This window comes from Anser anser (assembly GCF_964211835.1).
Source record: "Anser anser genome assembly, chromosome: 12".
NCBI lineage: Eukaryota > Metazoa > Chordata > Aves > Anseriformes > Anatidae > Anser > Anser anser.
The window spans coordinates 6243678-6268081 of record NC_139733.1 but is presented as its reverse complement, the minus strand read 5'-3'; the positions used below and the strand labels follow the sequence as shown (position 1 = coordinate 6268081).

The window sequence follows — 24404 nt, the reverse complement described above, 5'->3', positions numbered from 1 at the left end:
GACAAAAACAGGCAGCATTGTCACAGTAGGCTTCTCAGATGTGATACATACAACAGGTAATAATAAAACATGAAAATGTAAGACTTCCTATTTGAAACTTTCAGGTAGCCAGGTATGTAACAGGATTTACCAGTTTGTTTCACTAAAAAAAAACAATCCAAATGGCTCTAGACGCAAGAGAAGCACAGGAAGGCAAGTTAGGGTAAGGAATGGAGAAGCCTACTACCATGTGGGGCCAAGCCTCAATGGAATATTCCAGGTGTGGTTTCCTATAAATATTTTCAATGTTTTCCAGTTAATAAAAAAGGTCAGAGGAGTCATAGCTTTAAAAGAACATAACAAATTTCTTGGAATTTCTTGGACTGGAGTTCTACTTTGTTTAAGGTGTGGTAAGAACAATCAACTTTTGAGACAGAAAAAATGTCCTCTCCCAGTTTTTTCCTGTTTCAATTGTGACATCTAGCGGGCAACGAGAATAATTCTGGGCTGCTAGTGCCAATCCCAGTACCGTGTATTACGAAGTTTATTAAGGGAGGGACGCAGTTAGGAAGTGGATCCTGCCATCTAGTACATGTTTCGTTTTCCATATTATTTTCAGGAAACGTGGAACTCAATAAAGGAAATGTTAGTGTTGGTGCACACTTTGGCTTAATTCCATAACTAAGAGGATGTCCGTTACATTCTCTGTGAAACCACTCTGTGATGCTCTTTGTGCTAGCACAGTAAATGAAAATGACTGAAAGATTCGCTTTAAAAATGTATTTCTAATCCTAAAGGACTAATACAGAAGCACCACAGACACCTCTGGATAGAGCAGGTCCTGAATTCTGCGGATTGCTATATTTTTCAACCACTACCAGAGATGCTAGAAGACTAGCCTCCTAACTAAAGATGAGGTGTAACAATACACCTGAAAGTTTCTGTCCATGCATTCCTTACACCAGAGTAAGAATCAGCCCATTTGGAACTGCCACTTAAGTTTAAATACTATGCACATTTACTTTTGTTTATTCATTACATACAATGACAAAATTATTAATTTTCATCAAATTATTTGTCTATTGAAGAACTAGAAGGGGAAAAAAATACAATTTACACTGTGTGAGAAATAGCTCATGAAAACAGTTTACAGTCTTTATCCCAAATTCCAAATTATCTTAAAAAAAATTATATATACCTGACACCAGAATAAACCATTTCTACACAGTTATCTGGCAGTCTAAAACAGAAATATAAAAAAGCAAATGTGTGATGTACACTTTACACATGCTCAGACACATGACCATATGTACCAGTCTACTATTAAATTGCCATTTGAGATGTCCACCAGTTAAAAAGTATTAGAGTTCCCACTAAAGAGATGTATGCTTATATATGGTAATGATTAAAATCATATGGACATCTGCTAAGTCTAGCAATATTTTTATTATCAAAATTTGTTGTATTCCTTCCATTGTGTTTTGTTTACTGAGATATTTTGTTTAAACTCTGTTGTGTTTCAACTGAAACATGCCTTAGAAGGAATACACAGCACCCATTACTATACGTTGATACCTTATAATTAAAATGAATATTTACTGTATAAATAAATCTAATAAAATCAAATGTATTTGTTTTGATCAGGCATAATGCTGTCTTCAAAAACAGCACAGTCAGACCTGGGAACAGAACTCAGGTCTCCTACCTGGCAATCTAATTTCTTTTTCACTAGACCTGGATAACCCCTCAACCCAGCCACTTGAGGAGTAACAAATGTTGCTCTGTCTCACAGCAGAGTGCCTATAGGAGAGGCAGCAGCCTGTGCCAGAGAAATTACTGATGGTGCTCACAGGCATCTACCAACATGGCAAATGCAAGTCAATACCTTTTTCAGCATATTGCTACCACTACTATTTCTTGCATTCTTTGCTAAAACAGATTTTTCTTTTTTAAGTATGCCACCTCTGCAGCAGTGAAAGGTGTATAGCATAGGGCTAGGTGACTTTTGACAGTATTTTTTTGTCAATAAATTGAGGAAATAATTTTGCTGGTGTGCCTGTACTTTGTGATCTCATTTGCTGAGAATGCTGTATAAAAATCATTTAGATCCTTAAATAGAAAGCACTACATAAACCCAAAGACGTATTCTTTTTATTAAACCATATAATAGAATCTAATCTGAACTACGTAGGTCTGGAAAGTTATCGTCTCCAAAACACGTTCAGTCCATATTTAGAATTGTCTTTGTTGCAGTATGTGACTATTTCCTTCCATCTTTACTTTGTGCATCTCTGGGAAGGATTTGCCCCCATCTTCTTTGGAACACCCCTTTAGGTTATGTGAGACTAGAGTTAAATCCCCTTTAGCCTTGTCTTCTCCTCACTAAGCAAACCCAGCTCTCCTAGCCTCTCATGCCATATGCTCCAGCCCTCTGACCCTTTCAGTGACCCTCTGCTTGGTCTTGTGCCACTTTGAGGTCCATCTCCTGCACTGGGGAAGGGAAGCTGTGGAGAGCCACAAAACTGGAGACACGCTACTGCAGATGTGGTCTCAGAGGTGCTGAGGAGGAGAGGGAAGTAGTCACGCTAGCCCCTGGCTAGGTTGTCCCTAACAGCCCCAACACTCCCAGCTGCGTTGTTCACTCCCATTCAGCGGGTTTGTTAGGAAGCCAAGCCCTCTCACAGAGCTGCTATCCGAGGTGTCCCCAGCCCGAAGTGATGCAGCAGATGGCACCAGTAGTTAACCTGTAGTTAACCTGCTCCAACTGCAGGCTTCACACCTGCCTCAGGTGTTGGGGCTCCTCACGGTAGCCCAGTCCTGCAGCGTACCAGTTTGGTGTCATCTATGGGCCTGAGCTGGGTTTCCTCATGCAGGTGGGCGATGGTGATGTTACATTATTAATTAATTGTTAATTAACATCACCAGCCCTGGTATCAGCCTGAGTGGAAAGCCCCTGAGAGCAGCTGTGGACTGTTTTGTAATGTGTTGACCACTTTCTGTGCCCCGCTGCTGGGATTTAACCCAGGTTGCGGTCCACCTGCTGAATCCGTGCGTTCCTTAGGTTGCTTCCCCGACAGTTTACTGGAGGTAACCGCACAGCCTGTGGAGCCGTGCCCACATTGTGGTAGGGATTGAACCTATTGGTAACAGCTGCGGGACTGAATAGCACAGAGACACCCGGGCTGAGGGCGTTTGCTGACACAACCTTCGAAATCCTCCGGTGTTCCAGCACCACACATTTCATGGATCACTTTCAGAACGTCAGCTGCGACTCCAGAACTCTGGAACCCCGGAACGCTTCTCCAGAACGCCAGGACCGCAGCCGGGAGGCTCCCCTCACACCCCACAGAGGCGCAAAGGGCGAGCTCCACCCCCCGCCCGCCCCTCCGCCCGCCCCGCCTGACTGACAGGGAGCCCCCCCCGTCACGTGGCCGCGGCAGGACGGCGTCACTCGGCCGGGCCGGCGGCAATGCCGGAAGTACAGCGCGGGGCAGCGGTGAGCGGGCGTTGAGGGGCGGGAGCGGGGGCAATGGTCACGGCCCCTCAGCCCCGGTCCCTCGGTCCCGGCGGGGTGCGGGGGCGAGAGGCGGCGGTGGCGGGGCCGTGCCCCCGGGGCGAGCCTCGCGGGGCGGCCGTGCGGCTCTCGGCGCGGGCGGGCTGCCCTGATGGGCAGCGGGCGCCCGGCGAGGCGGCCCCCGGGCGTGAGGCGGCCCCCGGGGAGCGGCGGGGAGTTCCCGTTCCCTTCCGAGGCAGCGAGGTCCGCAGCGCGCTTCGTGCTGTGCGCCGGGGCTGCGCTGTGGAGAAAGCGTGTGGGTTTTAAGGCGTTGTGCCCGTTTGGTTCTAAGCCTATAACTTCGTGGTAGTTTTAAAGGGAATTAAGCCGCTAATCGTATTTTTGCAGCGCAGTGATAGCGTCCGTCCTCAGGGGGAGGGCAGGTGTCACTGGAAGGCCTGCTGTGTGCCCTGGCTGTGCGCATTCCTCCGTTAGAACGGCTCTTGTGTCTCTGCGGGTTTAACAGCAAGCGCGAGGACCTAGGCAGTGCCTCTCCTCTCCCAGTTACCGCTGCTAACCGCACCGGCTGCCTTCCCTGCCCGCGCACGGCTCGGGGCTGTCTGAAGCGTGCTGGTACATCCTGCTTCAAGCACGCTTCTCAGCGGGGCTCCGGTGAAATTCCGGGTTCGCTCTGCACGTAACGCTTCTGATGGACCTTTTGCTTTATTCCTCATGCTCTCCTCGTGGCTGGCTGTTAGCACTGGTAACACCATGTGAGTTTCTGTGTGCCAGTTCCATAAAACGTATCTACAACGTGTATGTGTTATTTCACTATAGTAAAAGTTGTTACACATTTACCATGGCTCATTGATCCTGCATTAAGAAACTACGTGAGTGAGTGTTTACATCAAAATGCATTAGAGAATATTTTCAGAAGTCTCAGTGCATCAGAAGCGATCGTCTATGTAGTTCTGTTTACATCTGTATAGCGTAGTGAGGTCCCCTGGTTTTGTTCTTCCAGCTTCATAATAGCAATGATTTAGATACAGGAATAATGACAATAAGTAGGAAGTTGATGCTCTGTCCCAGTGGATGCTTTTAGGTGGCTATTTTCAGTGTGTGGTACTCCACTACTGCCAAGGCTTGCCATCTGGCTTCTTGGTCACTTAAAATGTTTGACAGTACACTTCAGTTGTTGCATATGTCATGTACTTAATAATAGAAAAAGCTAAAGTAAAAGCTCTACCTGTTCCAAAGGCTGAACAAGAGCAGCGGTTACATAATGGTTAATTCTCCTGGGTATAGGAGATGTTTTTATTGCCTAGCATGTTGTTTTTATGCTGGTAAAATGTTTAATTTAAAGGAAACTGAAAACGAGTAAACCTCTAGTTATAATAGAGGTTGTCTGGCAAGGAAAGTGATGAGTTTATGTTGCCTTTTTTCTTATTAGTTATAAAAAGTATTAAGTAATACCTTTCCAAACTTGCTTCAGAAAACAAAGAGGGGAGGAGAGGATTTAATGGATTAATATTGACTAGGCAGCTATTGAACCTCTGATTAAAAGCGTTATTATAGAAATCTTGGTATGATGTGCCATGTAACATGACTCAGGTATTGCTAATGTCTACACAACACACAATTGTTTGCCTGTTTTACGATGAGCTTTCTTTTGCATTTAGTCGAAAAACAAAAAATTCTGTAAAGCTTAAGACCTATGTAGTTGTAAAAGTTACATGAACTGGTTACTAATACGTAAATTGATGTGACTGTTACATCTTACATGCAGGAAAAAAAGGTTTATGAAAGTGGTCAGAAAATTCCATACAGTCAATTCTACTACTTATAGTCCTTGTACACGGAAATTTTCAAGAAACTAATTTTCTTCAGTAGCCTTCAGTAGTTCATTCTACCACAAATTCCAGCTGTTAAGAAAATAGGAGAAAAATAAAATGATGTGAAAGGAAATGGCATGTTTGTAATATGCTGGTTGAAGTTGACATAACGACAGAACTGAAATATATCGCTACCTCGATGGAAAAATGTGGAAATCATCAAACTATACCAGAAAAATACATAATTAACAGAAAGTAAGAAAAGCCTTTACAGTAGGAGGAGATAATCTGTATAATTTTAGCATAGAATGAATAGCATGGATTACCTCAATTTTTTTAAAGAAAATACTGTGAAAGGAAATGCATAACTTTGACTTCCTTGGAACAATTTTGGCACATTTGAGAATTTCTTTCAGGGAAGAGGTTGGCAATTTGACAGTCACTAAGAAATTAAATGCACCTTTCATTCCCCTGTTCCAAAAAGAATGAAAGAGAATTGTGAAAGCTCATCCTGTTGCACAAGTGACCTCACGGAACAGTAATCTTGGAACTGTTCAGTTTAATCCAAACTATGCTACAGCACAGGAGCTCTATCCCGATTTTTCTGTATCTAGAATCATACCGTTGATCTATGTGTAAAGGTAGCAGGGGTTTTGTGAAGGGCCAGTAACAAAAGCAATCACATGAGATTATGTTGTGCAAACTAAAATTTTAGTCTTTTAAAAATTTAGTAATTGAAAGATTAATTTCCAAATTATTATTCTAGAGTTCAAATAATTGACTTGATAGGCATTGTGAATAAAACCAAAAAAGATAGCGGTTGATTTCCTTTCTGCACTTAGAAAGCAGCAGTTACTAGCTTTGTAAAGGGATGTGTTGCATCTTATTTTTAATATCTAGCAAGTCCTTGTTCTGCAACATTTTTGCTTAAATTACCTAGATAGTCTAAAGCAATGGAACTCATAACAGGCAGACCTTCCCTCCCCCGGGTGTGCATTTGAGTACTTTGTGCTGTTCCTCCACATGTCAAGGACTGTCTGTGAAACTTGCATCTTAATCTATATAGGCGTAGGCATCAAGAGGAATACTGACAGTAACAAGGAGCTTCTCAAGCAGAGAACGTCAACATTATTTGATGAGTTGTGGGGGGGAAGGCTGAAACACCTCATGGCAAAGTGGATGCTGGTGCTAATGTGAGCAAGGGGACCATTATGTGTGGTTGAAATAGGGGCACGCAGTTGCCCAGTTTAGCTAATACATTCCTCATTCTGGTGTGGAGTCTTAAATTCAGAAAACTGTGTTGTGAATTGAAGATTCGTCTTATAGGAATACTGATATGGAATAGTGATTTCTGCTGATTTTTTTAATTTTTAAAAAGTTCTACTTGCACAAAGTCTATAGAAGGGAAAACCTGTAAGAAAACCTAGATTTGTATATCATATTGACTTTCAAATGGCAAGTGAAGCTATTAAGGAAGTTTTAGGTTCTGTTTCCAGCTTTGCCCTTCGCTGGCTGCAAGACTTCTCTTGGTTTGTTTTCCTCTGCTAGTTTTACTGCTAATCTGTAAGTTCTTTAACTCATCACAGGCTGAGAGGTGAAGAGAAGACCCAGTTAAATGAAATATATGAAGTGTTGGTTTGGGTTTTAAATGCCATCAGATCTTTAGTACTGAGAGCTTTTTAGTCTGCATTCTTTCTGTTATATAGATAGCGGATATAGGGCATAGTGTTTTACTGTTTTTATCTGCAGCAGCAGCACTGTACAAGTTATAAATCAGAAGTACGTGGTTCACGTGCAGTATCCCATGTAATAGGAGAAATCATGGAATGAGTGTCAGAAAGTCAGGTCCTGCTAGGTAGCTTGGCCAAAGAGAACATAAACTTGTATAACTTTACATACAAGAAATTGGAAGGACTTTGTTTTGACTGTGAAGACCTCTGATGAATGACTTGAAAAGTAGAACTTACTTAGATGTTCAGAGGAGTAAGGCCTTCTATACTTTAATACAATGAAATGTATTAAAGAGAAACTTTAAGTAACGAAGAGTAACGTGGTCAGTTGAGTATATGCTTATACGGCCTGTCTGCTTTTACAAAAACTTATTTCTTTGTTTAACAGTGAACTACAACCATGGCAACTGCCAGTAATGAGACACACCATCCTGTAGATCCTGGAATTTCAAAGCTGCAGTTTGCTCCCTTCAGTAGTGCCTTGGATGCAGGATTCTGGCATGAACTAACCCAGAAGAAACTCAATGAGTACCGACTGGATGAGACTCCAAAAGTTATCAAAGGATATTACTACAATGGTAGGCAGAAACAGAGCATCGTGCTTAGTAGTTTGGGTTTCTCCTGTAATTCCTCTAAGTAGCTGTGTAACGTATTTTAGGTATTTTGCTGAAACATTGCTAGAATTAGAAAACACTGCTGGATGAGCTGTGAATTCTGGTGTGTCTGTGGGTAATTGGTAACTTTGATTATTCACTCTTTTTGTAAATACATGTATTTTATTTAAAAGATGCATGTTGCTTCTTTTTGTCTAGGTGATCCTTTGGGCTTGCCAGCTCGCCTGACATTGGAATTCAGTGCCTTTGATATGTAAGTGTATCGTGGCTTACCTTAATTCAGATATGGAGACACTTTCTTGTATAACAGTAATGCTTTGACATAGAATGTCACTTGGGCAAATTATACATAAATGTACATTTTCATGAACTTTATAACAGTGGAGATGCTGCTCTGAGTCTCAAACACTAACGCCCTGTTTTTGAAGTAGTGTATTCATCTGAAGGGCCAGGTTTCAAATATGCTGGCAAGTCTCAATTTCACTCACTGTTTATATGTGTTTATATAATACCCTTTTTTCCCCACTTTTCACAGGCTCTTCTGTGTAAAGAAGGATATTTCAGTCATCTGATTAAATTTTTCCGTGGAACTTTATTTACTTGACTGTTCTTTCTTAGAATTAAGATCTCAAAATAGCTTTTACAATCCCTGGTTGTTACATTGTGATATCTTTGAAAATATTTAACCTTTGACTGGAATTTTGTGTTTTTTTTTTCTTTTACTCCCAAAGTGAAAGCTAGAACAAAATTGTCCAGTGTATGCAGCAAAAGTGAGGTGAGAGGGGAAATCTTTTTTTCCTCTTCTTAATTTTTCTTTAGAACAAAAGCTTAAGTTAGTGTAACTAATGTAGGCACAGAAGAGGTCTTCATAGTTAATGTCTTTTTTGTTTTAAATTGGTGGATCACAAAATTGATGTTCTCTGCCTTGTTTGGTCAGGATGTTAGGAGCCTAGTGAGGAATAGTGCGTTTTGAGATAATTTCATAGGACTCTTTACTCTGTTCATTTTTATGTAAGGACCTTTTGGCATTATACTGAAAGCTTGTTCAGTAAAGTGCAATTGGAAGAAATCTCTGATATGGGAACAGGGATTTCAGGTTAGGGAAAAGTGTATGGTACCATGGTATTTGATCTCAGTGTTACAAAAAAATAAAATGATGAAAAGTCCATTTACATAGCATATAATTATTCCTTCTGCTGTAGGAGTTTCCTCTAATTGTTTCTGTACCTTAGGTAGTCAGTTTAGATGATGAAGTTCTATTTTAGCTTTTCAAAAAAAAAAAAAGTAAATTATACATCGCATATACAAACTGCTGTATGTGGGCTTTAGCAGTCATCAGAATCATCAGTTCAGGAGTATGATGTTAAAGGTTTCAAATCAATTGGATCTGTAAAGTTATTTACAAAAAACAGGGTCTCTAGCTGCTGATGTTACAAACTATATAAGCTACTCAGGCTTCTGTGTGGTTTAGGCTTCCTTGGGGGTATCTTTTTAAACACAAAATTTTAACTAAATATCTGTTGATGTGAATGAAGTATTGACATGTAAAGTTCAGTCTTAATTTTTTCTTTGTGGATGTCACATTTGTCATGAGTAGTTTATATTTGAAATTAATTTTTAAATCTTCCTTCAATCTGATTCAATGCTACCTTGCTAGAAACAATATAGATGCCTGAACTATTTTTGAAGTCATCATGTACATGTTCATTTGCACAGGTTCTTATATCAATCCATATTCAATAAAGCATGGTGATCATAAAAATGTTTTTAGTAGAGCTTTTATTAGCTCTTATTACTGTGCCTCATCATTTTTCAGTTTCTGGATAACCCTACAATGTAGGATAACAACTGCTGCTTCTGCTGACTGTGTTAAAGACCTTAGTATACAATTCCCAGAGTTTTCTTTGTTTTATTCAGGAATGCTTCAATACCAGCACGTTGCTGTCCTGCTTTCGGAACATTGTATAATACCAACACTTTTGAGACTTTCAAGTCTTGTGATAAGAAATCACTTCTGGAGAAAGAAGCAAATGAGGTAAGGTTAAAAATCAAATCAATTGGTAGAGAGGGAGCATTTGAAAATAGCCAGTGAAGCGTTTTATAGTCTCTGACCTGAATATTGAATATACTGTCCATACTCACCTCAGGAGTATGCCTCACTAGCCTCAGGATTTAAATTATTATGGAGACAATAGTTTGATACTTGTTTTGTTTTTACTGTTCTTTGCAAGAGAATAGCAAATTATACTTGGAGAACTTAATTTGGTGTTCTAAGCCACAATTTAAATTTCATGCTGCTACCAGAGGTGCCAGAGTACATTTTATAATTTGTTTTGACACCAGAAACCAGCAAGTGTCTGGTTTAAACTGTAGGTTGCTTCAATCCATCTGTGTGACAAAGTGATGGGAAACAGCCAGAAGATTGAGATAAAGCGAGAAAAAGGTGCCTATCAAAGGAAGGGCTTATCTGCTTGCACTGTAATCAACTAAATTAAATGTCATGGCTTAGGGACAAGAGAAAATCAGACAAAGACAGTCTCTTTATTTTGGAGACACTGTACTTTGACTAGTCTTTGATTTCCTTAAATAGACTTATTGGATGCCTGCTGGCTTTGAGTAGCAAAGTTTTCCTGTATATCTTCACTCAAGGCTTGTATTCCTGTGGTGTAGTACTTCCTTGTCAGTGGCAGATACAATGCAGTAACTTTAATTATCCTCAGAGAAACTGGGAAGGTCAGAAAGCTTTATTCACTCTTGCAGATTTTTTATTATTTCTAAGGCAAAGATCGAACAGTTCTTCCTCACATATGTTATAGCTTCTTGTCTCACCAACGTGCTGTGCGTTGCATTCCTTGTTGTCTCTGTTCTTTAGTTAAATCTCATACTAGGTTATTCACAAATCTAGTATCTTCAGGTCCCATGAATGAAACAGAATAATAAAGGGCTATATTAGCACCACAGTATGTTCTATATTATGGCAGTGCTAATAGTTCACATACATGACAGACTTTTTCTGTTGAGGTTTGTTTTGTTTGATTTAGTTCTCCACTTGGTCCCCAGCCTTTGTGTTAGATAGTACATGCCTATGGTACCTTTAGAGTCCTTTTAGTGTGGATAATAGCATGGATGAGATTAGATGGGAAAAGATTCCAGTGGATTACTGGGAGTATTAATTTCAGTATTTCTTCTGCAGCTGGATGATGAGAACATTTCAGCTGTTCTCATATTGTCTTTGTATTTTCTGTCCTTTCTCTTCCTTCTTGGCCCCACAATCAATGACAGATATGGGAATCGATAAAATCTGGAGCTGCGCTTGAAAACCCTATGCTCTTGAACAGGTTCCTGCTGTTGACGTTTGCAGTGAGTAATGATAATGTCTTACATACTTAGAGCATTGAAATGGAAAAGTAGTAGTTCCTTTGTAGGAGAAATAGTGGATTATTATTGCTATATTAATGTTAGTAGGATCATTCTCAAACATTTAATATATTCCAGAACATTAGAAGAAACAAACAAGAACAAAAAAAACCCTCTAATAAGTCATTCACATGTACAGATATCAAAGATTTTAGAATGTATTTGACTTGCAGAAAACGGACTCCACAATCAGTAAGATTGTAAAGTAGGTATGTTTATTCAGCGCTGGGCAGCACGGGGGGTAGTCCTGCCAAAGTCGTGCGCACCTGACACAGCTATCTGCTGTGGTTATATGCAGCAAATAGTTACATATGCATGAAGTTTCACAATACGCCTATACATATTTATAACCTGTCCCCACTTCATATTAAAATTAGTTCTAATGAGTGATTTACATGAACTCCTCCCATCTGCGCTTGCGCAATGTCTCCTGGTGGTGGTCATTGGGGGTCGTGGGGACGAAGGTTGATGACTCTTCCTCGTCACCACTAGTTGACCTCTTGCCTTTGCGCAGACTCAGTTGCTCCTTGGCTCTTGTCCATCTGCAGGACCAGTTTCTACCAGTTTCTTAAGACAGGCTCACAGTCTTATTAGGAGACTGACCTTGGTAAGGGGCCCAAGGCTTCTTGCTTTAGTTAATTTGCACAATGCAGTATAGTTAGCAAAGACACTAAGTAGCATCCTAGTTTAGTGCCATCAGCGCTCTGTCTCTACTTGATAAGATTCTCCTAACTCCCTCTCACATATTCTTTAAAAAAAGCTGTTGCCATCTCAGCTCGTTTTCTTCAAATGTATGAGAATGACTGCATTACAGATTGTAGTAAAACAACTTTCATGTTCAACAAATTTAAACTTCTAATGCATAGTGCTCCAACTAACAAGAACGAAAGTATTGTACACGCATTGTCTGTTTAAATCCTAAACAAAAATGTATATTGAGAAAGGAAGTCTTCTAGTATTTTTTCATTATTTTTTTTAAATCATGACAGTACATTTTCAAGTAAGAACTATGGTTAGTATCATCAACCATCAGTAATGATCAGTATTTCAAACGGTAATTTACTTCAATTTTTATATCTGTTATCTAATCTTATTATTCTTTTTCTAGGATTTAAAAAAGTATCACTTCTATTACTGGTTTTGCTACCCTGCTCTCTGCTTCCCTGATGGAATACATATAATTCAGAAACCAGTGTGTCTTGGTGACAGGTTCTCTTTAAATCAGGTATACTTAATACCAAATGTTATGAACTCTGTAGCATGAAGGGGTTTTATGGGCTGTAAAATGTAGGGTTTTTTAGCACGTATTGAATTAATTTGAAAACCTAATTTCTTTTAAAATCTCTCCTTATTTCTACTTGTGTTTTTTTGTTTACCTCTTTTTATTGTATAAAATCTGCCACTTTAACATTGTTTCAGCTTTTTTAAGTTAAATGCAGATGTGGCAGACAATTCTTGGAGTTAGTTATATTTACCTTAATTTTTCCTATTCATCTTATTGATTACATAGCCATCTTCTTGAAACTTACGACTATTTAAAGAAATGTTTTAAAAGGACATACTCAGTGTGTGCTTAGTCATTAGCAATTACATAATTCTTCATAATATGTATGATTGGATAAGAAAAAATGGGTAGTGAGTAATATTTTAGTAGAAAAGTTAATAATTTTCATATTTTGTTTCATATTTCAGTGCAAAAGAAAAAAAAAAAACTTTCCCAAATGTGCCTTTTTCTCTGACAGAAGTTAATGTGAAACCTTGAATGGCTTTTAATGTCATAATCCATGAGAAAGTTTTGGTTTTTTCAGTGGAAAACACTTCTCTTATTCTCACATGACCCTTACTACTCTTATAGAAATAAACACTGAAAATATTCCTGTAATTGTCCAAAGATGGAAGAATTTCAACTGAACACTGGAAATAGATGACAAAATGGATTGAATGATTTAAGTCTCTATGGTGTAGTATGGTGATCAGTGTTTACCAGTACTTAATCCTGTACTGAGTATTTTTGTAGTTTGGAAACAAATCAAAGAACCGTTTGCATGCTAGTAGTAGAGGAGAATAGATTTATTTATCAAGCTGTTGTGACTACCAAAATTTTCTCTTTTTTTAAACTTCTGTTGGTAGATCAGTTTGTTGCAGTGGTGACAATGCTCGTTTCAAATTTGCACTGACAATTGCAATTTTAGCAACTGAATTTTTGATTTCAGTTACTGTGGTAATAATGAACTTTAAAATTTCTGAATGCGCTTTATTCCCAAATGCTGAAACAATTTCAGTGTTTCTGTATAAGAGCATTACAACTGTTGGTTTCAGTTATCTTTTTGCTTTTAGATTCAAGCACTTCAGAAAGCATATGATGACCTTTGCCAGACAGAAGGGGTTACAGCCTTGCCTTATTTTTTAATCAAGTATCACGACAATTCTGTGGTGATATCTCTGCTCAAAAGGTGGGATAGTTTCTTTCAAGACCAAGGAGGAAAGGTAATGAGAATTTTGTATCTTTTAATAACCTGCACGTTTAATTTACAAATAATTTGAAGAGTGTCTATAATGCTGAGCTGGGCAGTGTGCTTGGCCAATGAATAGATTCGGTAAATAGCTGAAGACCACCAGCTTGGCTTGATTTCTGTGTCAAGAGTTAAGTGTCTCTAAGTTCTTACCTATAAGCCAAGTTACATTAGATTAATGGTCAGTTTGAAATCTGGGTTCTTCATGGTCTTTTTACTGTCTTCCTTGTTACCAAAACAGGAACAACGTAAGTTTTTGAAAGTATTATCATAACGATTAAAGTTTTCCAATCACTAACTACAATGCTGTTATAATGTAAAGCACTTTTTATTGTTTGTCTAATGAAATTCAGTATTCATGTATTTTAAGGTTTTGTTGGATGTGGTAACAGTAGTAAGAGAATACTTAATCAAATAGGGATATATGAAAGAAATCTGTAAATATCTGGAATGTATTTCTTTGTTAATGCCTTTTTTGGAGGGATATTGATACAGCGATGATGCTGACTCTGGAGCCTGTCAGTGTTCAGGGAGCCAGTTGAGCTTGCTCCCCTGGAAGAAAAAGGTTTTTTTCTGTTGCTGAATTAACTTTCTGCTAGTTTATGAAACTGGAACAACTTACTAATGCCATGTTTAAGGAATGCAAGGAAGGTACACATACTGTAGTGAAATATGGATGTCTGTAAAGAAGCTAAAATGAACAACTCTCAAAGTGCTGGCAAACTTTTGACTTAAATCTAGTGTGACCATGCAGTAAACACTTCTAAGTATGTAAAATGCATGTAGTCATTTTCTGTCCAAATGTCTTACATGAAAAATGGAAGGTAACTTTTATCATGAACGAAGTATTAGTATGCACAGATGAGTTTTCATTTAGAGCAATTTTTTTTGCAGGTGACAGTTGGAGTTTATGATCCGTGTAATTTATCCCACTATCCAGGATGGCCACTGAGAAATTTCCTGATCCTGGCAGCTCATAAATGGTATCTATTTTATTATTTCCCAGAGAGATTATTTATTTGATTAGAGTCAAATTAGCCATTTTTTTTCTCCATGGCATTTTATTTGCATAATGGGTCTGAGGCTTAACTTCATTCTTTGAAATATGCTGACGTTGAGATGACTCACCTTTAGTGATTCTGTTTTTGTGCATTAACTCTGATTTTTTTTACTTCTGTCAGTTACAAGTTCCTATTATTCCTCATCCTCATGTGTGCATGCTTCAGACTGTGTCAATACTCTCCTTTTAGGCTCTAGGTGTTTTAAATCTTTTTAAAAGTATTCTATGATTTCATTCGTGCCAACTAATAGTAGCCCTAAAGTTTGAATGTCAGATACATTACAAGAAAACTTAGAATTACCATCTTGATTTTTTTTTTTTGTTGGGTAAGAGTTGGAGATACTCTTTTCAAATACCGTAGCATAAAACTATATTTAACTAAAATTGGGTTAATGTAACAAGAACATAATTAAGTTGTATTTTCATAGTTTTGGCCTTTACATTTTATTACAGAAAGCACATTAGGAAGAAGACATGCTCAATTAGGCAGAGCATTTTCTGGGCTGAAGGATGTGCAAGTATCTGGAGTGCTTTACACATTCTAATTTACACATTCTAAGATTCAGAGGTTTTTAGGCATGAAAGCTCTAATTCTCTCATTTGGAGTTGAATCATAAGGAGAAAAAATGATATTACATCAAGAACTATGTAGTTTTGGTTGTGCCATGGGGAAGTACAGGTGTACATCATTTCACCTGATACATGGTCTGATACTTTTCCGCTGTTCATTCCTATAAATGTGCTGTTTGTCCAGCAGCATTATATAAACAACAGAGGACAGGCTGACAGTGTCATTTCATTGGAGCTGTTTCACAACAAAGTGGTCATTTCCACATACTAAGCAATTGTGGTTTTTTTATAGCTAATAAGAACAATAGTGTTACAGTACTAACAAAATAAAAAAAACTTATTCAGAATCTGCAAGAGACCGAAGCTTTGTGAAGTAATGTTAAAAGAAAATTCCTTTCCTACTAAAGAAGTTGCATGTGTTTTTTTTTTTTTAATTGCCAGGGGCAGTGTCCTTCAGACAGTCGAAGTGCTCTGCTTCAGAGACAGAACCATGCAAGGGGTGAGAGACATAACACACAGCATCATCTTTGAAATAAAACTTCCACAAAGAACCTTTGGCCAAGGTAACCAATTTAAAATAATAAAAAAAAAAAAACCTTTCCCTTTTTTCTCTATCCTTAATCACTGTGAAGAAGGAAAAAAATAATGCTGCGAAATCATTGCCTAAACTAACTTATTTTGAATGAATTTAAAATCACTTGAATATTGGTTAGATTTGATGTCTGTAATGAAATGGTTCCTTATTTAAAAAAAAAAAAAACAAAAACTGTCTCTTTTGAATTAGTAACAAGATTTAAGGAGAATATTTGAGGAAAAAGTCTTGCTGGTATCATAAGAAATACAGAAATTAGATGGCAGTTTACAGTATTTCATGCTATATATAGCAATTAAAAAGTAGTCTTTTCTTTAGGTTTGTACACGGTCCTTGGCAAATGCATATGATAGTGAATTTCTGTGATGTAAATTTTCTGTATATTTATAAAAAGGTAAAAGTCTGCTACAGAGTGAAATTGTTTCTTCAGTCTCAGTGACATGTATTTTACAGCAATAAGCTTGTAACATTAGAACGTAAACTCAGAGTTAATTTCTACGTACAGGACAGTATCAATTTTTTTCTACCTCATCTAATCTAAGAAGTTCTAATTGCTTTATGTTTGATAGTTGTAATTTTTTTAATTACTGTATAATTAGGATATGTAATTCTTTACTGATTTTACAAATGAAGTCTCAGGAATATGGTGAGATGATTGAACTTGGCAAAACTTACTGTAGTTAATTCTGAATTTACTGAACGCTGAACGTGGCAGTCTGTTTAACGTTCAGGATCATGAGGCTTGATGAGGAATGATGCTATCTCCATCTTAGGTTTGAAGCAAGCTAAACAGGCAAAAACAACACACCAGGCACCTTATATGGAAGTGCTTCTCCAAGAAGCCATGCTTTCATTAGATATAAGCCAGCAACACTTGTATAGCCACACACACTAAGATGCGGATTATTTGTTTACGGGTTTAATTTTTTTCCAAGAATTTTAAATCCAACAAAACTTTTTTCTATCCTGTGATACTAAGGCTTTCATTCTCTTTCCTTCTTTACTTCCGTCTTTGAGAAACAGATTGCCCAAAAGCTGTTGGATGGGAGAAAAACCAAAAGGGAGGCATGGGCCCAAGGATGGTCAATCTTAGTGAGTGTATGGATCCAAAAAGGTTTGTGTATCATCTTTTAGATTTCTTTAGTTTTCTCCAGTTGGGCTTAAGCCATACCAAGTTGAAATGTGGGGACTATCTGTCTGTTACTTAAGAATATACAATAAGACATGCATGGAATATTCTTTGGAAGACTACTTGGTAATGTATATGTATCATGCAATCTTTGGATGGTCCTGGTGGAGATAGGGATCTTATTAGAGCAGAGTGCACTGCATCCAGCAGAAGTGTTCGCACTTTGTGACACTAGCTTAAAATTTCAAAAGCATTATGTAAAACTTAATGGAATGTGGGTCATAATGTTATAGACCTGTGTTTTTGACTGAATTCTGTAACCTGCAGGTTGTTAAATATAATGAAAATAAATATGGAGAACAGTTCAGCCTCTTGAAATTGTTAGGATGTGACAGGAAACAGCTCAGGAAACATGATCTTAGTAATTTTTATCATTTTGCGCATGGTATATGGCAGGGGATAGAAAACAGTCTAGTTCTACAGCCTTTTGGCTCATCTGCTTTCACTGACTACATGTGGGTGCTTGACTTTGAGATTGTCAAGGCATGTTGACCTAATGATTTAGGTTAACCTATTTTCCCTAACAAGCTAAGCAGTTTTTGTCCTGCAATTATGTCAATTTAGAGTAGACATTAGGGAAGGCTCATACGAGGGCTTTTAATTCATAAAGTAAATGCAATTTCACCTTCTTTACTTATACGAACTCACTTCTTTTAATTCTCACAGAATTTTGGTAATCTGACAGCTTTGTCAGTTGTGATTTTGAACAATTGTTCAACAAATAATATGCTAGATACAGTGAAAATTATGCTTATGATGTATAAAGAAATGAAACTGTCAGGAATCCGAGAACATACATGCCTATCTGATTTGAAGACAAGAAAGGCCAAAGAAACTTAAGAGATTGTATGAGAGGGAGAAGCATTACTGTTCTGTGTGAAGCAATATTCACCTTGGTGAGGAGGAATCAGGAAAGTGAATGAGGTAGTCATGCTCTGGATGAATTTTTTTTCTTCAGATATTTTCCCATGCTCTATGGATGGCTTGTAATAACCTGATTTGATGAGAGCTTTAAGACTCTCTATTTTGATGAATATGTAAAATCTGACATTAAGTTGAACCTGGATTCCTTACCTCATTTTCCTTCAAAAATGTCCACAAAGAACTTACTTTCTTGAGAGAGGAAGTATAATAATTCGTGTTATTTTTTAAAAAAAGAAATTTATGGACAAATGGTCTGTCTTATCGTTCAGCTTAACTGGAAAGGAATCTTGCCTGAGACACTTTATTTTCATGCTTGCATCAATTTTGCTACTAAATTTTTTTCTTTCAGAAGCCCTCAGAAACTTCTCTTAGTAGTGATTTCCTATTCTATTTTAAGCAGTGCAGTTGCAGCTTTGGAGAAATAGGTATAGGTATCCCTTTGTATATATTTAGCAGTTTTTTTAATGTAGATTTGTTGGTGAAAGGAAAAGCTCAGTTTAAGTATGTCAACCTAATCACTTCTATTTCTTATCAGAGAACTAAGGCCTTCCTCTTCTCTTGGCCCATTCATGTCTTCAGAATATTTGTCCATAAGTAGTATGTTCTTGTTGCACTTGAATACCATTATATAGCAGAAAGGTGGTAGAACAATAGATCTCAGACCTAGTGAGTTGGAAAAGAGATATAATAACTTTGGAGACCAAATAAAACGGGTTCATTGCCATCAACAGTAAAAACAAAGGAAAGCCAAAAGACGGTGGAGATCAAATACAGAAGAAGGGAAGGGTGTCAGAACTACTGGTGTGTGCCTTGAGGAGGGAAAGCGTAATGAATGGTCTGTCGCATTTCTCTTTCTCCTTTTTAAAAACAACAACAACGAAACTTCCTCAGTTGAAATAACTAATTGCTTTGTTGAAACAAAAAAAAAAAAGCACAAGAACACATTCAGAAACGTTGTTTCTATTTATTTTGTGATATAGGTTAGCAGAATCATCAGTGGATCTTAATTTGAAATTGATGTGCTGGCGGTTGGTCCCTACACTTGATTTGGAAAAAATTGTGTCTGCCAAGTGTCTGCTGCTAGGAGCTGGTACTCTAGGTTGTAGTGTTGCAAGGACTTTGATGGTAAGTCTTGAATTAATCATAAAAATCTGCTTTCTCCAGATTTCTGTATGATTTTTTTTGAGCAGTGGCCATGGCACATAGGAAAAGTTGTATTCCTCTGTATTAATGTACACATTTATATTATAAATTACAGGGAAGAGGTAAGATCTATGGTGTATGGAAGCGACTTGAAATTCTGCAAATAGTAGCTAGTAAGAGAACCTTAACAGAATAGTAATTTGTATTGAATTTACATAAGATTGAAAAATTCTGGAATAAATTAATAAACAAAATCAAATTCACAGTGAAGCACGTGAAATAAGTAGCTGTGCTGTTATTTACTTTCAAGGATGTTTACCACATCCCACTGAATTCTGTAGCTTTTGAGGGATTACTGCTAAATAATATATTTAGACAGACCAGCTTACCTCTTCTCTTAATTCAGAGTAAGTGCAAGGTTGTTGCTGTGAATAGCTTCAAAAGCTTCTGTAGCTTGATCTTGCTAGAAAAATTGAATAAAGCTTTTCTTAAGTTTTTGCCATTGGAGAGACAAAAGTATATGGCTAAGCCCATTGTACTTAATATACAAATTATTTCCTTATTTAGGGTTGGGGAGTGAGGAAGATCACATTTGTTGACAACGCGAGGATCTCCTACTCCAACCCCGTGCGACAGCCGCTGTATGAATTTGAGGACTGTCTTAGCGGTGGGAAGCCTAAGGCACTTGCAGCAGCAGACAGGCTACAGAAAATCTTCCCAGGAGTGGTAAGACTAGTATTTAAAAATCTCGTAACAAAACCCCTAAGAGAGTTCTGATGACTTTAAATAACTCTACCAAGTTTTAGTATTATTTAAGAATTATTGTCAGCACATGGGGTGGAGGAGGAATGCTAAATACATTGCTTATTGATAAATTTATAAGCATTTTAACGGATAGGAAGTACTTGAAATAAACTGTATTGAGACAGTAAATATTTCTAATGATGAAATATAACTAAGGATCATCTGAATCATCTTGTGGCTCGTGGATGGTGATGTAATTTTTTTCCATGTCTATTATGTCCTATGAAACTTAGGGTAGTAGTTTGTAACAACCTGGGGAAGTTAGCAATACTTTTGGCCAAAGTACTCCTCTTTTGGGGAACCTGGAGGTAATAACTTACTATCAAAATGAAGTAGTTGAAAGGTAACAAAATATAAGATTTTTTTTTTGTTATTTTGGAAGTGTTATGATGAAAGACCCACCAATGCCAGCCTTTATCCTTTTTGACACCAGGAGCATGCATTATATGAACATTATTCAGTGCACGGGTTTAAACACTCCTACTTTTCAGTGCTGAAAAAAGTAGATTTAAATGTATATACAGGTTTCTTCTATATCTGTACCCTTCTTTTGGGGTAGGAATTGATATTGCCTATAATTTCAGAATAGACACACTCTCAGATTGCTCTATCATGAACAAAATTTCTTTATACTCACCAGGCACGTGGTACAAGTCTCACTGAGCTGTTCATATTTTTTACTTTGGAATTGAGACGGTCTTAGAGTTGGTAGCTATATTTACCAGAGCTCAACTGACAAGCAATATCTTAACCACTGAGTTTAACAACTAAAGGAGTTATGTACATACACTGTACAATTCTGTATTTAAAATGCTTCTGTTACTAGCCAATATATTTGATCTATGAACAGTGAAATATAGATCAGTTTTGCTGTTGATGGTCAGCACTGTTAACAAGCTTTACAGAAACTCCTTTCCAAATACTTTTAGGTTCATTTTGTTTTGGTTGCTCTGTGTTGTTCTGTTTTTATTTGTATTATTCCTATTATTGTCATTATTTAAGAATTTCAGTACTGGTACGAAGCAGTTACTTGATAAATATTATGCATTCTTTGTTTCCTCATGCCATGGACAAGTCATATCTGATCAGCTTCCAGTGTGACTCAAACAATTTTATAGCTATTTTTCCAGTGTTTGACTGCAGAAGTGTACCTCAACCACAGCTACTGGTGACTGTTTTTTTTCCCAAGGGACAGTTATTCAAATAATGTTTAAGGTATTGAAGCTGCTAGGTTTGCAGTTCTCTCTTTAGCCAATGGACAGAGCATTTCTGTGAATTCTAGTGAGATTTTAGTGTGTTATAAACCTTGTTAACAAATTTCTGTGCAGCTAGTCTTCAACTTGGCTTGTTCGTTTTAATTTTTGAACAGCAATTACCTACTAAATCAGCACTTGAATGCCTTGTAGGGCCTTTGTAAGTTATTCATCAATACATTATTCATGTACAGCATGGATTAAGTTCTATGTTCCTGGCACAGCTTTTTGGAGCAGGTAATGACAATGGAAAGTAAAACCTCCTCCAGTGATTGCCCAGTGTCTGTACTGGTGGTGCAGATCCCAGGCTGTCCTAGCTGGGACACAGTGGAGTTACTCTGTTAAGAGCATTGTAGTTCACCTTGGACTCTACGTTTTACTCCTGTAGGAGATTTGAAAAAAAAGAAAATATCCTTTGCTATTGTTGATGAAAATACTACCCAAATGAATTTCTCCAAGCTGATGTATTTGTTGGTGGGTTACCTGATACTTCTTTTTTTTTTTCTTTAGGGATATTTATGATGTGTAGAATGTATACTTGTTTCTTCTGGTTATTTAGCTTACCTGGATTCATGACTTGTGCGTGCACTTGGACTATAGAAAATTGCTTTCCACCAACCTTTCTTCTCTGTCCATGTGATTTTTTTCCATGTGATTTTGTTTGTTTCATCAAGCTTTTAAGTTTTAGCTTTAAAATTGTTAGTTGCTTAAGGTACAGTGATAACCTTGGGTAAGGGCTATGCTTCTGTAACATAAATGGAGGATCAAATGTTCTCTGATACCAGATGGCTGACAGATTGTGTTAGTGTTTCCAAATGAGCCAGCGAGTTGTTTACATTGTATATGCTTATTTGGCTCTTTAGCCATTTTCTGCTCAATATGTTTTATCCAAATATGGAGTTAGAAAAGATGGATGTTTCTGCAATACAAACAAGCTCTTTGAGTATCTTTGCAATGCGAGCCTCCAGGCGGCCAAGGCCTGGAGTCACAAGTCTCAGAAGTGGTTTTCTTACGTATCAAGTTCATGCATGGCTGGTGAAATTACATGAAAATCAATCAAGACTATTGTTCTTCTCCTAATGAATTTAAAACACGAGGATGGATGATATGTTGTATCCATCTTAGTGTAACTGAATCGATATTCAATATCAAATATAAACTTAATAGAGTGTCCATCCTGTTAACGTTGTGTGTAAAGTGGCTGCAAAGACAATCCAGGTCTTACATAACTTCAGTGTGATAGTAATTGTAAGAAAGATCTGTCGTCTTGCTTTTCTTGTGATGTTTGTCCCCTCTGGGACCAGGAGCAGTTTAGCTATCTTCTGGTAGTGATTTGTTAGACCTAATTAGCCTCCTGAGAGGCTGGGCTTGTTAGTTCAGGCACAGAGCCACCTGAAAATCATTGGTCTGCTCTCATGATCCAAACTAGTGCATTTGTGTTGAGCTGCTCTGTTTTGGATAAATATAGCAGCTGAGACTACCATTCACTCAAACTTTTGCACTGTGCTTTAGTTTGTAGTATTGATGCTTTAGTTTGTAGTATTGATACACTAAGAGATATAAAGAATGAAGTTGCCATTCTGCCAAACAGTAATTAAATTTATATTCTACAGTTTGTATTGCACTTATAATAATTCTATTAAGTCACATGTTTATCTTTTAATGTGTTTATTTTTTTTCTATCTCCATGCAGAATTCAGAAGGCTATAACATGAGCATCCCTATGCCTGGCCACCCAGTGAATTTTTCTGAAGTAACGATGGCACAAGCTCGGAAGGATGTGGCTACACTTGAAGAGCTTATTGATGCTCATGATGTTGTTTTCCTCCTTATGGACACTAGAGAGAGTCGGTGGCTCCCAGCTGTTATTGCAGCCAGCAAGAGGAAGGTATTGTATCACACATTGATTAAACGGGAGCTGAAATACAGTGACAAGGAGGTTAGCAGTCGGCTGTATATACCTAAAAGACCCATATGGGGCACCGAAACGTTTGACCAGTCTGTTGTGACTGTGCAAAAATGTTTTCTTGTTTTCTGTATCCTCAAAGATTCTGCATATGACAGAAAGAGAATGTTGAAGGGAGGAAATAGGAACTTCAATCATAAAAGTATATGGGTTGAAAGGGTCCTCTGGCAGTGATCTGATACAAATCCCTGTTTGATTTAGGGCCAACTTACAGCATGTTTCTCAAGGTCTTCTCTAGTCAGCATCTTTTGAGCATCTCTAAGGGGAGATACTGCATGGTAAAGTGACGGAGAGAAGTGACTTTGTATAAGAGAAACATTGCAAGGAGGACTAAACCCATTAAAATAATGATTGACTGAAAGGGGATGTGAACTGTAGCAACTTGTTTGAAACTATATTTTCAAAATGTATCTTAAATGTGAAAAAACAGAGTGTATTCTGAACTTAAACAGCACATCAGCACTTTTTTGGTCAAAAGTTAAGGTTTTTTTCTAATTACCTTATCTGATATATGCTGTTGTGCTGAGCCAATGCATCAAAACTCTGTACGTGATTCTTAATCAGGTAATGCAGAAATAGCTAAAGCAATCAACAACGTAACAGCAATATTGTCATGTTAGACAAAGAAATGACATGTGAGGGCTACAGTACATGAAATTAAGATCTTGAATTCTTATATTAAAAAATTAGTATCCTAAACTTTATATTCTGTATAGTTAATATTATAGGAGATCGGTAACACTATATGCATAAGTGTTAATGTAGTCAAAATGTCAAAACATCTTTTGTGGTAGGTGTACATGAAGCAGATTGAGAAGTAATACATAAGCTTAACAGAAATGTTTCCAGGAGAGTCACAAAAGCATTTGGGGAGAATAGTTTGAGCCACTTCTGCCATGTTCTACAAATCAGATATCTGGATCAGATACGGATGGTGGAGCCTTTAATTTTGTTTGAATGTTGTTGAAGACAACGTGGCATCCAAACTTTTCATGTGAAAGAATATCACACGGGATTATGGAAACTGCATAACTTTCTCAATTATTACAGTGTGGAAAATAGTGTTTTTTAGAATCCAACTAATTTATCCTGAATACTTATTTCCTTTCCCATTGTGACATAGACCTTAGTAAAACAGTCTCTACTAATCCTGATATTTCTTAATTTAGGAATTGTGCAGTTTCGTGTTTGCTCTGTTAAAATAGTACAATCGGAAAATGCCTATGTCAAGCTTTGAAGGTGTCAGCTTAACTGCAGTGCACATCCTGTGTGTTTTGTGGCACAAATGTAATGATGTCCATAGCTATTTAAATTGCAAACTTAAC

The 24404-nt window shown here is 37.6% G+C and overlaps 1 protein-coding gene across 10 annotated transcripts in view; it reads left to right on the top strand.

Moving 5' to 3' along the window:
- The first annotated feature begins 2986 nt into the window (after positions 1–2986).
- Positions 2987–24404, top strand: part of ATG7 (autophagy related 7) — a 126026-nt gene continuing 104608 nt past the window's right edge. For 3 of the 10 annotated variants that reach the window (XR_014571747.1, XR_014571748.1, XM_083796542.1), the window contains exons 1-13: positions 2995–3475; positions 7423–7612; positions 7847–7901; positions 9566–9683; positions 10931–11008; positions 12174–12290; positions 13403–13552; positions 14473–14561; positions 15650–15771; positions 16818–16914; positions 18894–19038; positions 19624–19782; positions 22807–23001. Coding sequence is in view for 5 of the 10 variants with exons in the window: in XM_083796542.1 (XP_083652668.1) it covers positions 7435–7612; positions 7847–7901; positions 9566–9683; positions 10931–11008; positions 12174–12290; positions 13403–13552; positions 14473–14561; positions 15650–15771; positions 16818–16914; positions 18894–19038; positions 19624–19782; positions 22807–23001 (1503 nt within the window). In the remaining 5 variants the exon portion in view is untranslated. Of the gene's footprint in view, positions 3476–4105; positions 4246–7422; positions 7613–7846; positions 7902–9565; positions 9684–10930; positions 11009–12173; positions 12291–13402; positions 13553–14472; positions 14562–15649; positions 15772–16817; positions 16915–18893; positions 19039–19623; positions 19783–22806; positions 23002–24404 lie in introns of those variants that run through there. The other 7 variants (XM_083796545.1, XR_014571749.1, XM_083796546.1 and 4 more) reach the window with 7 other exon arrangements.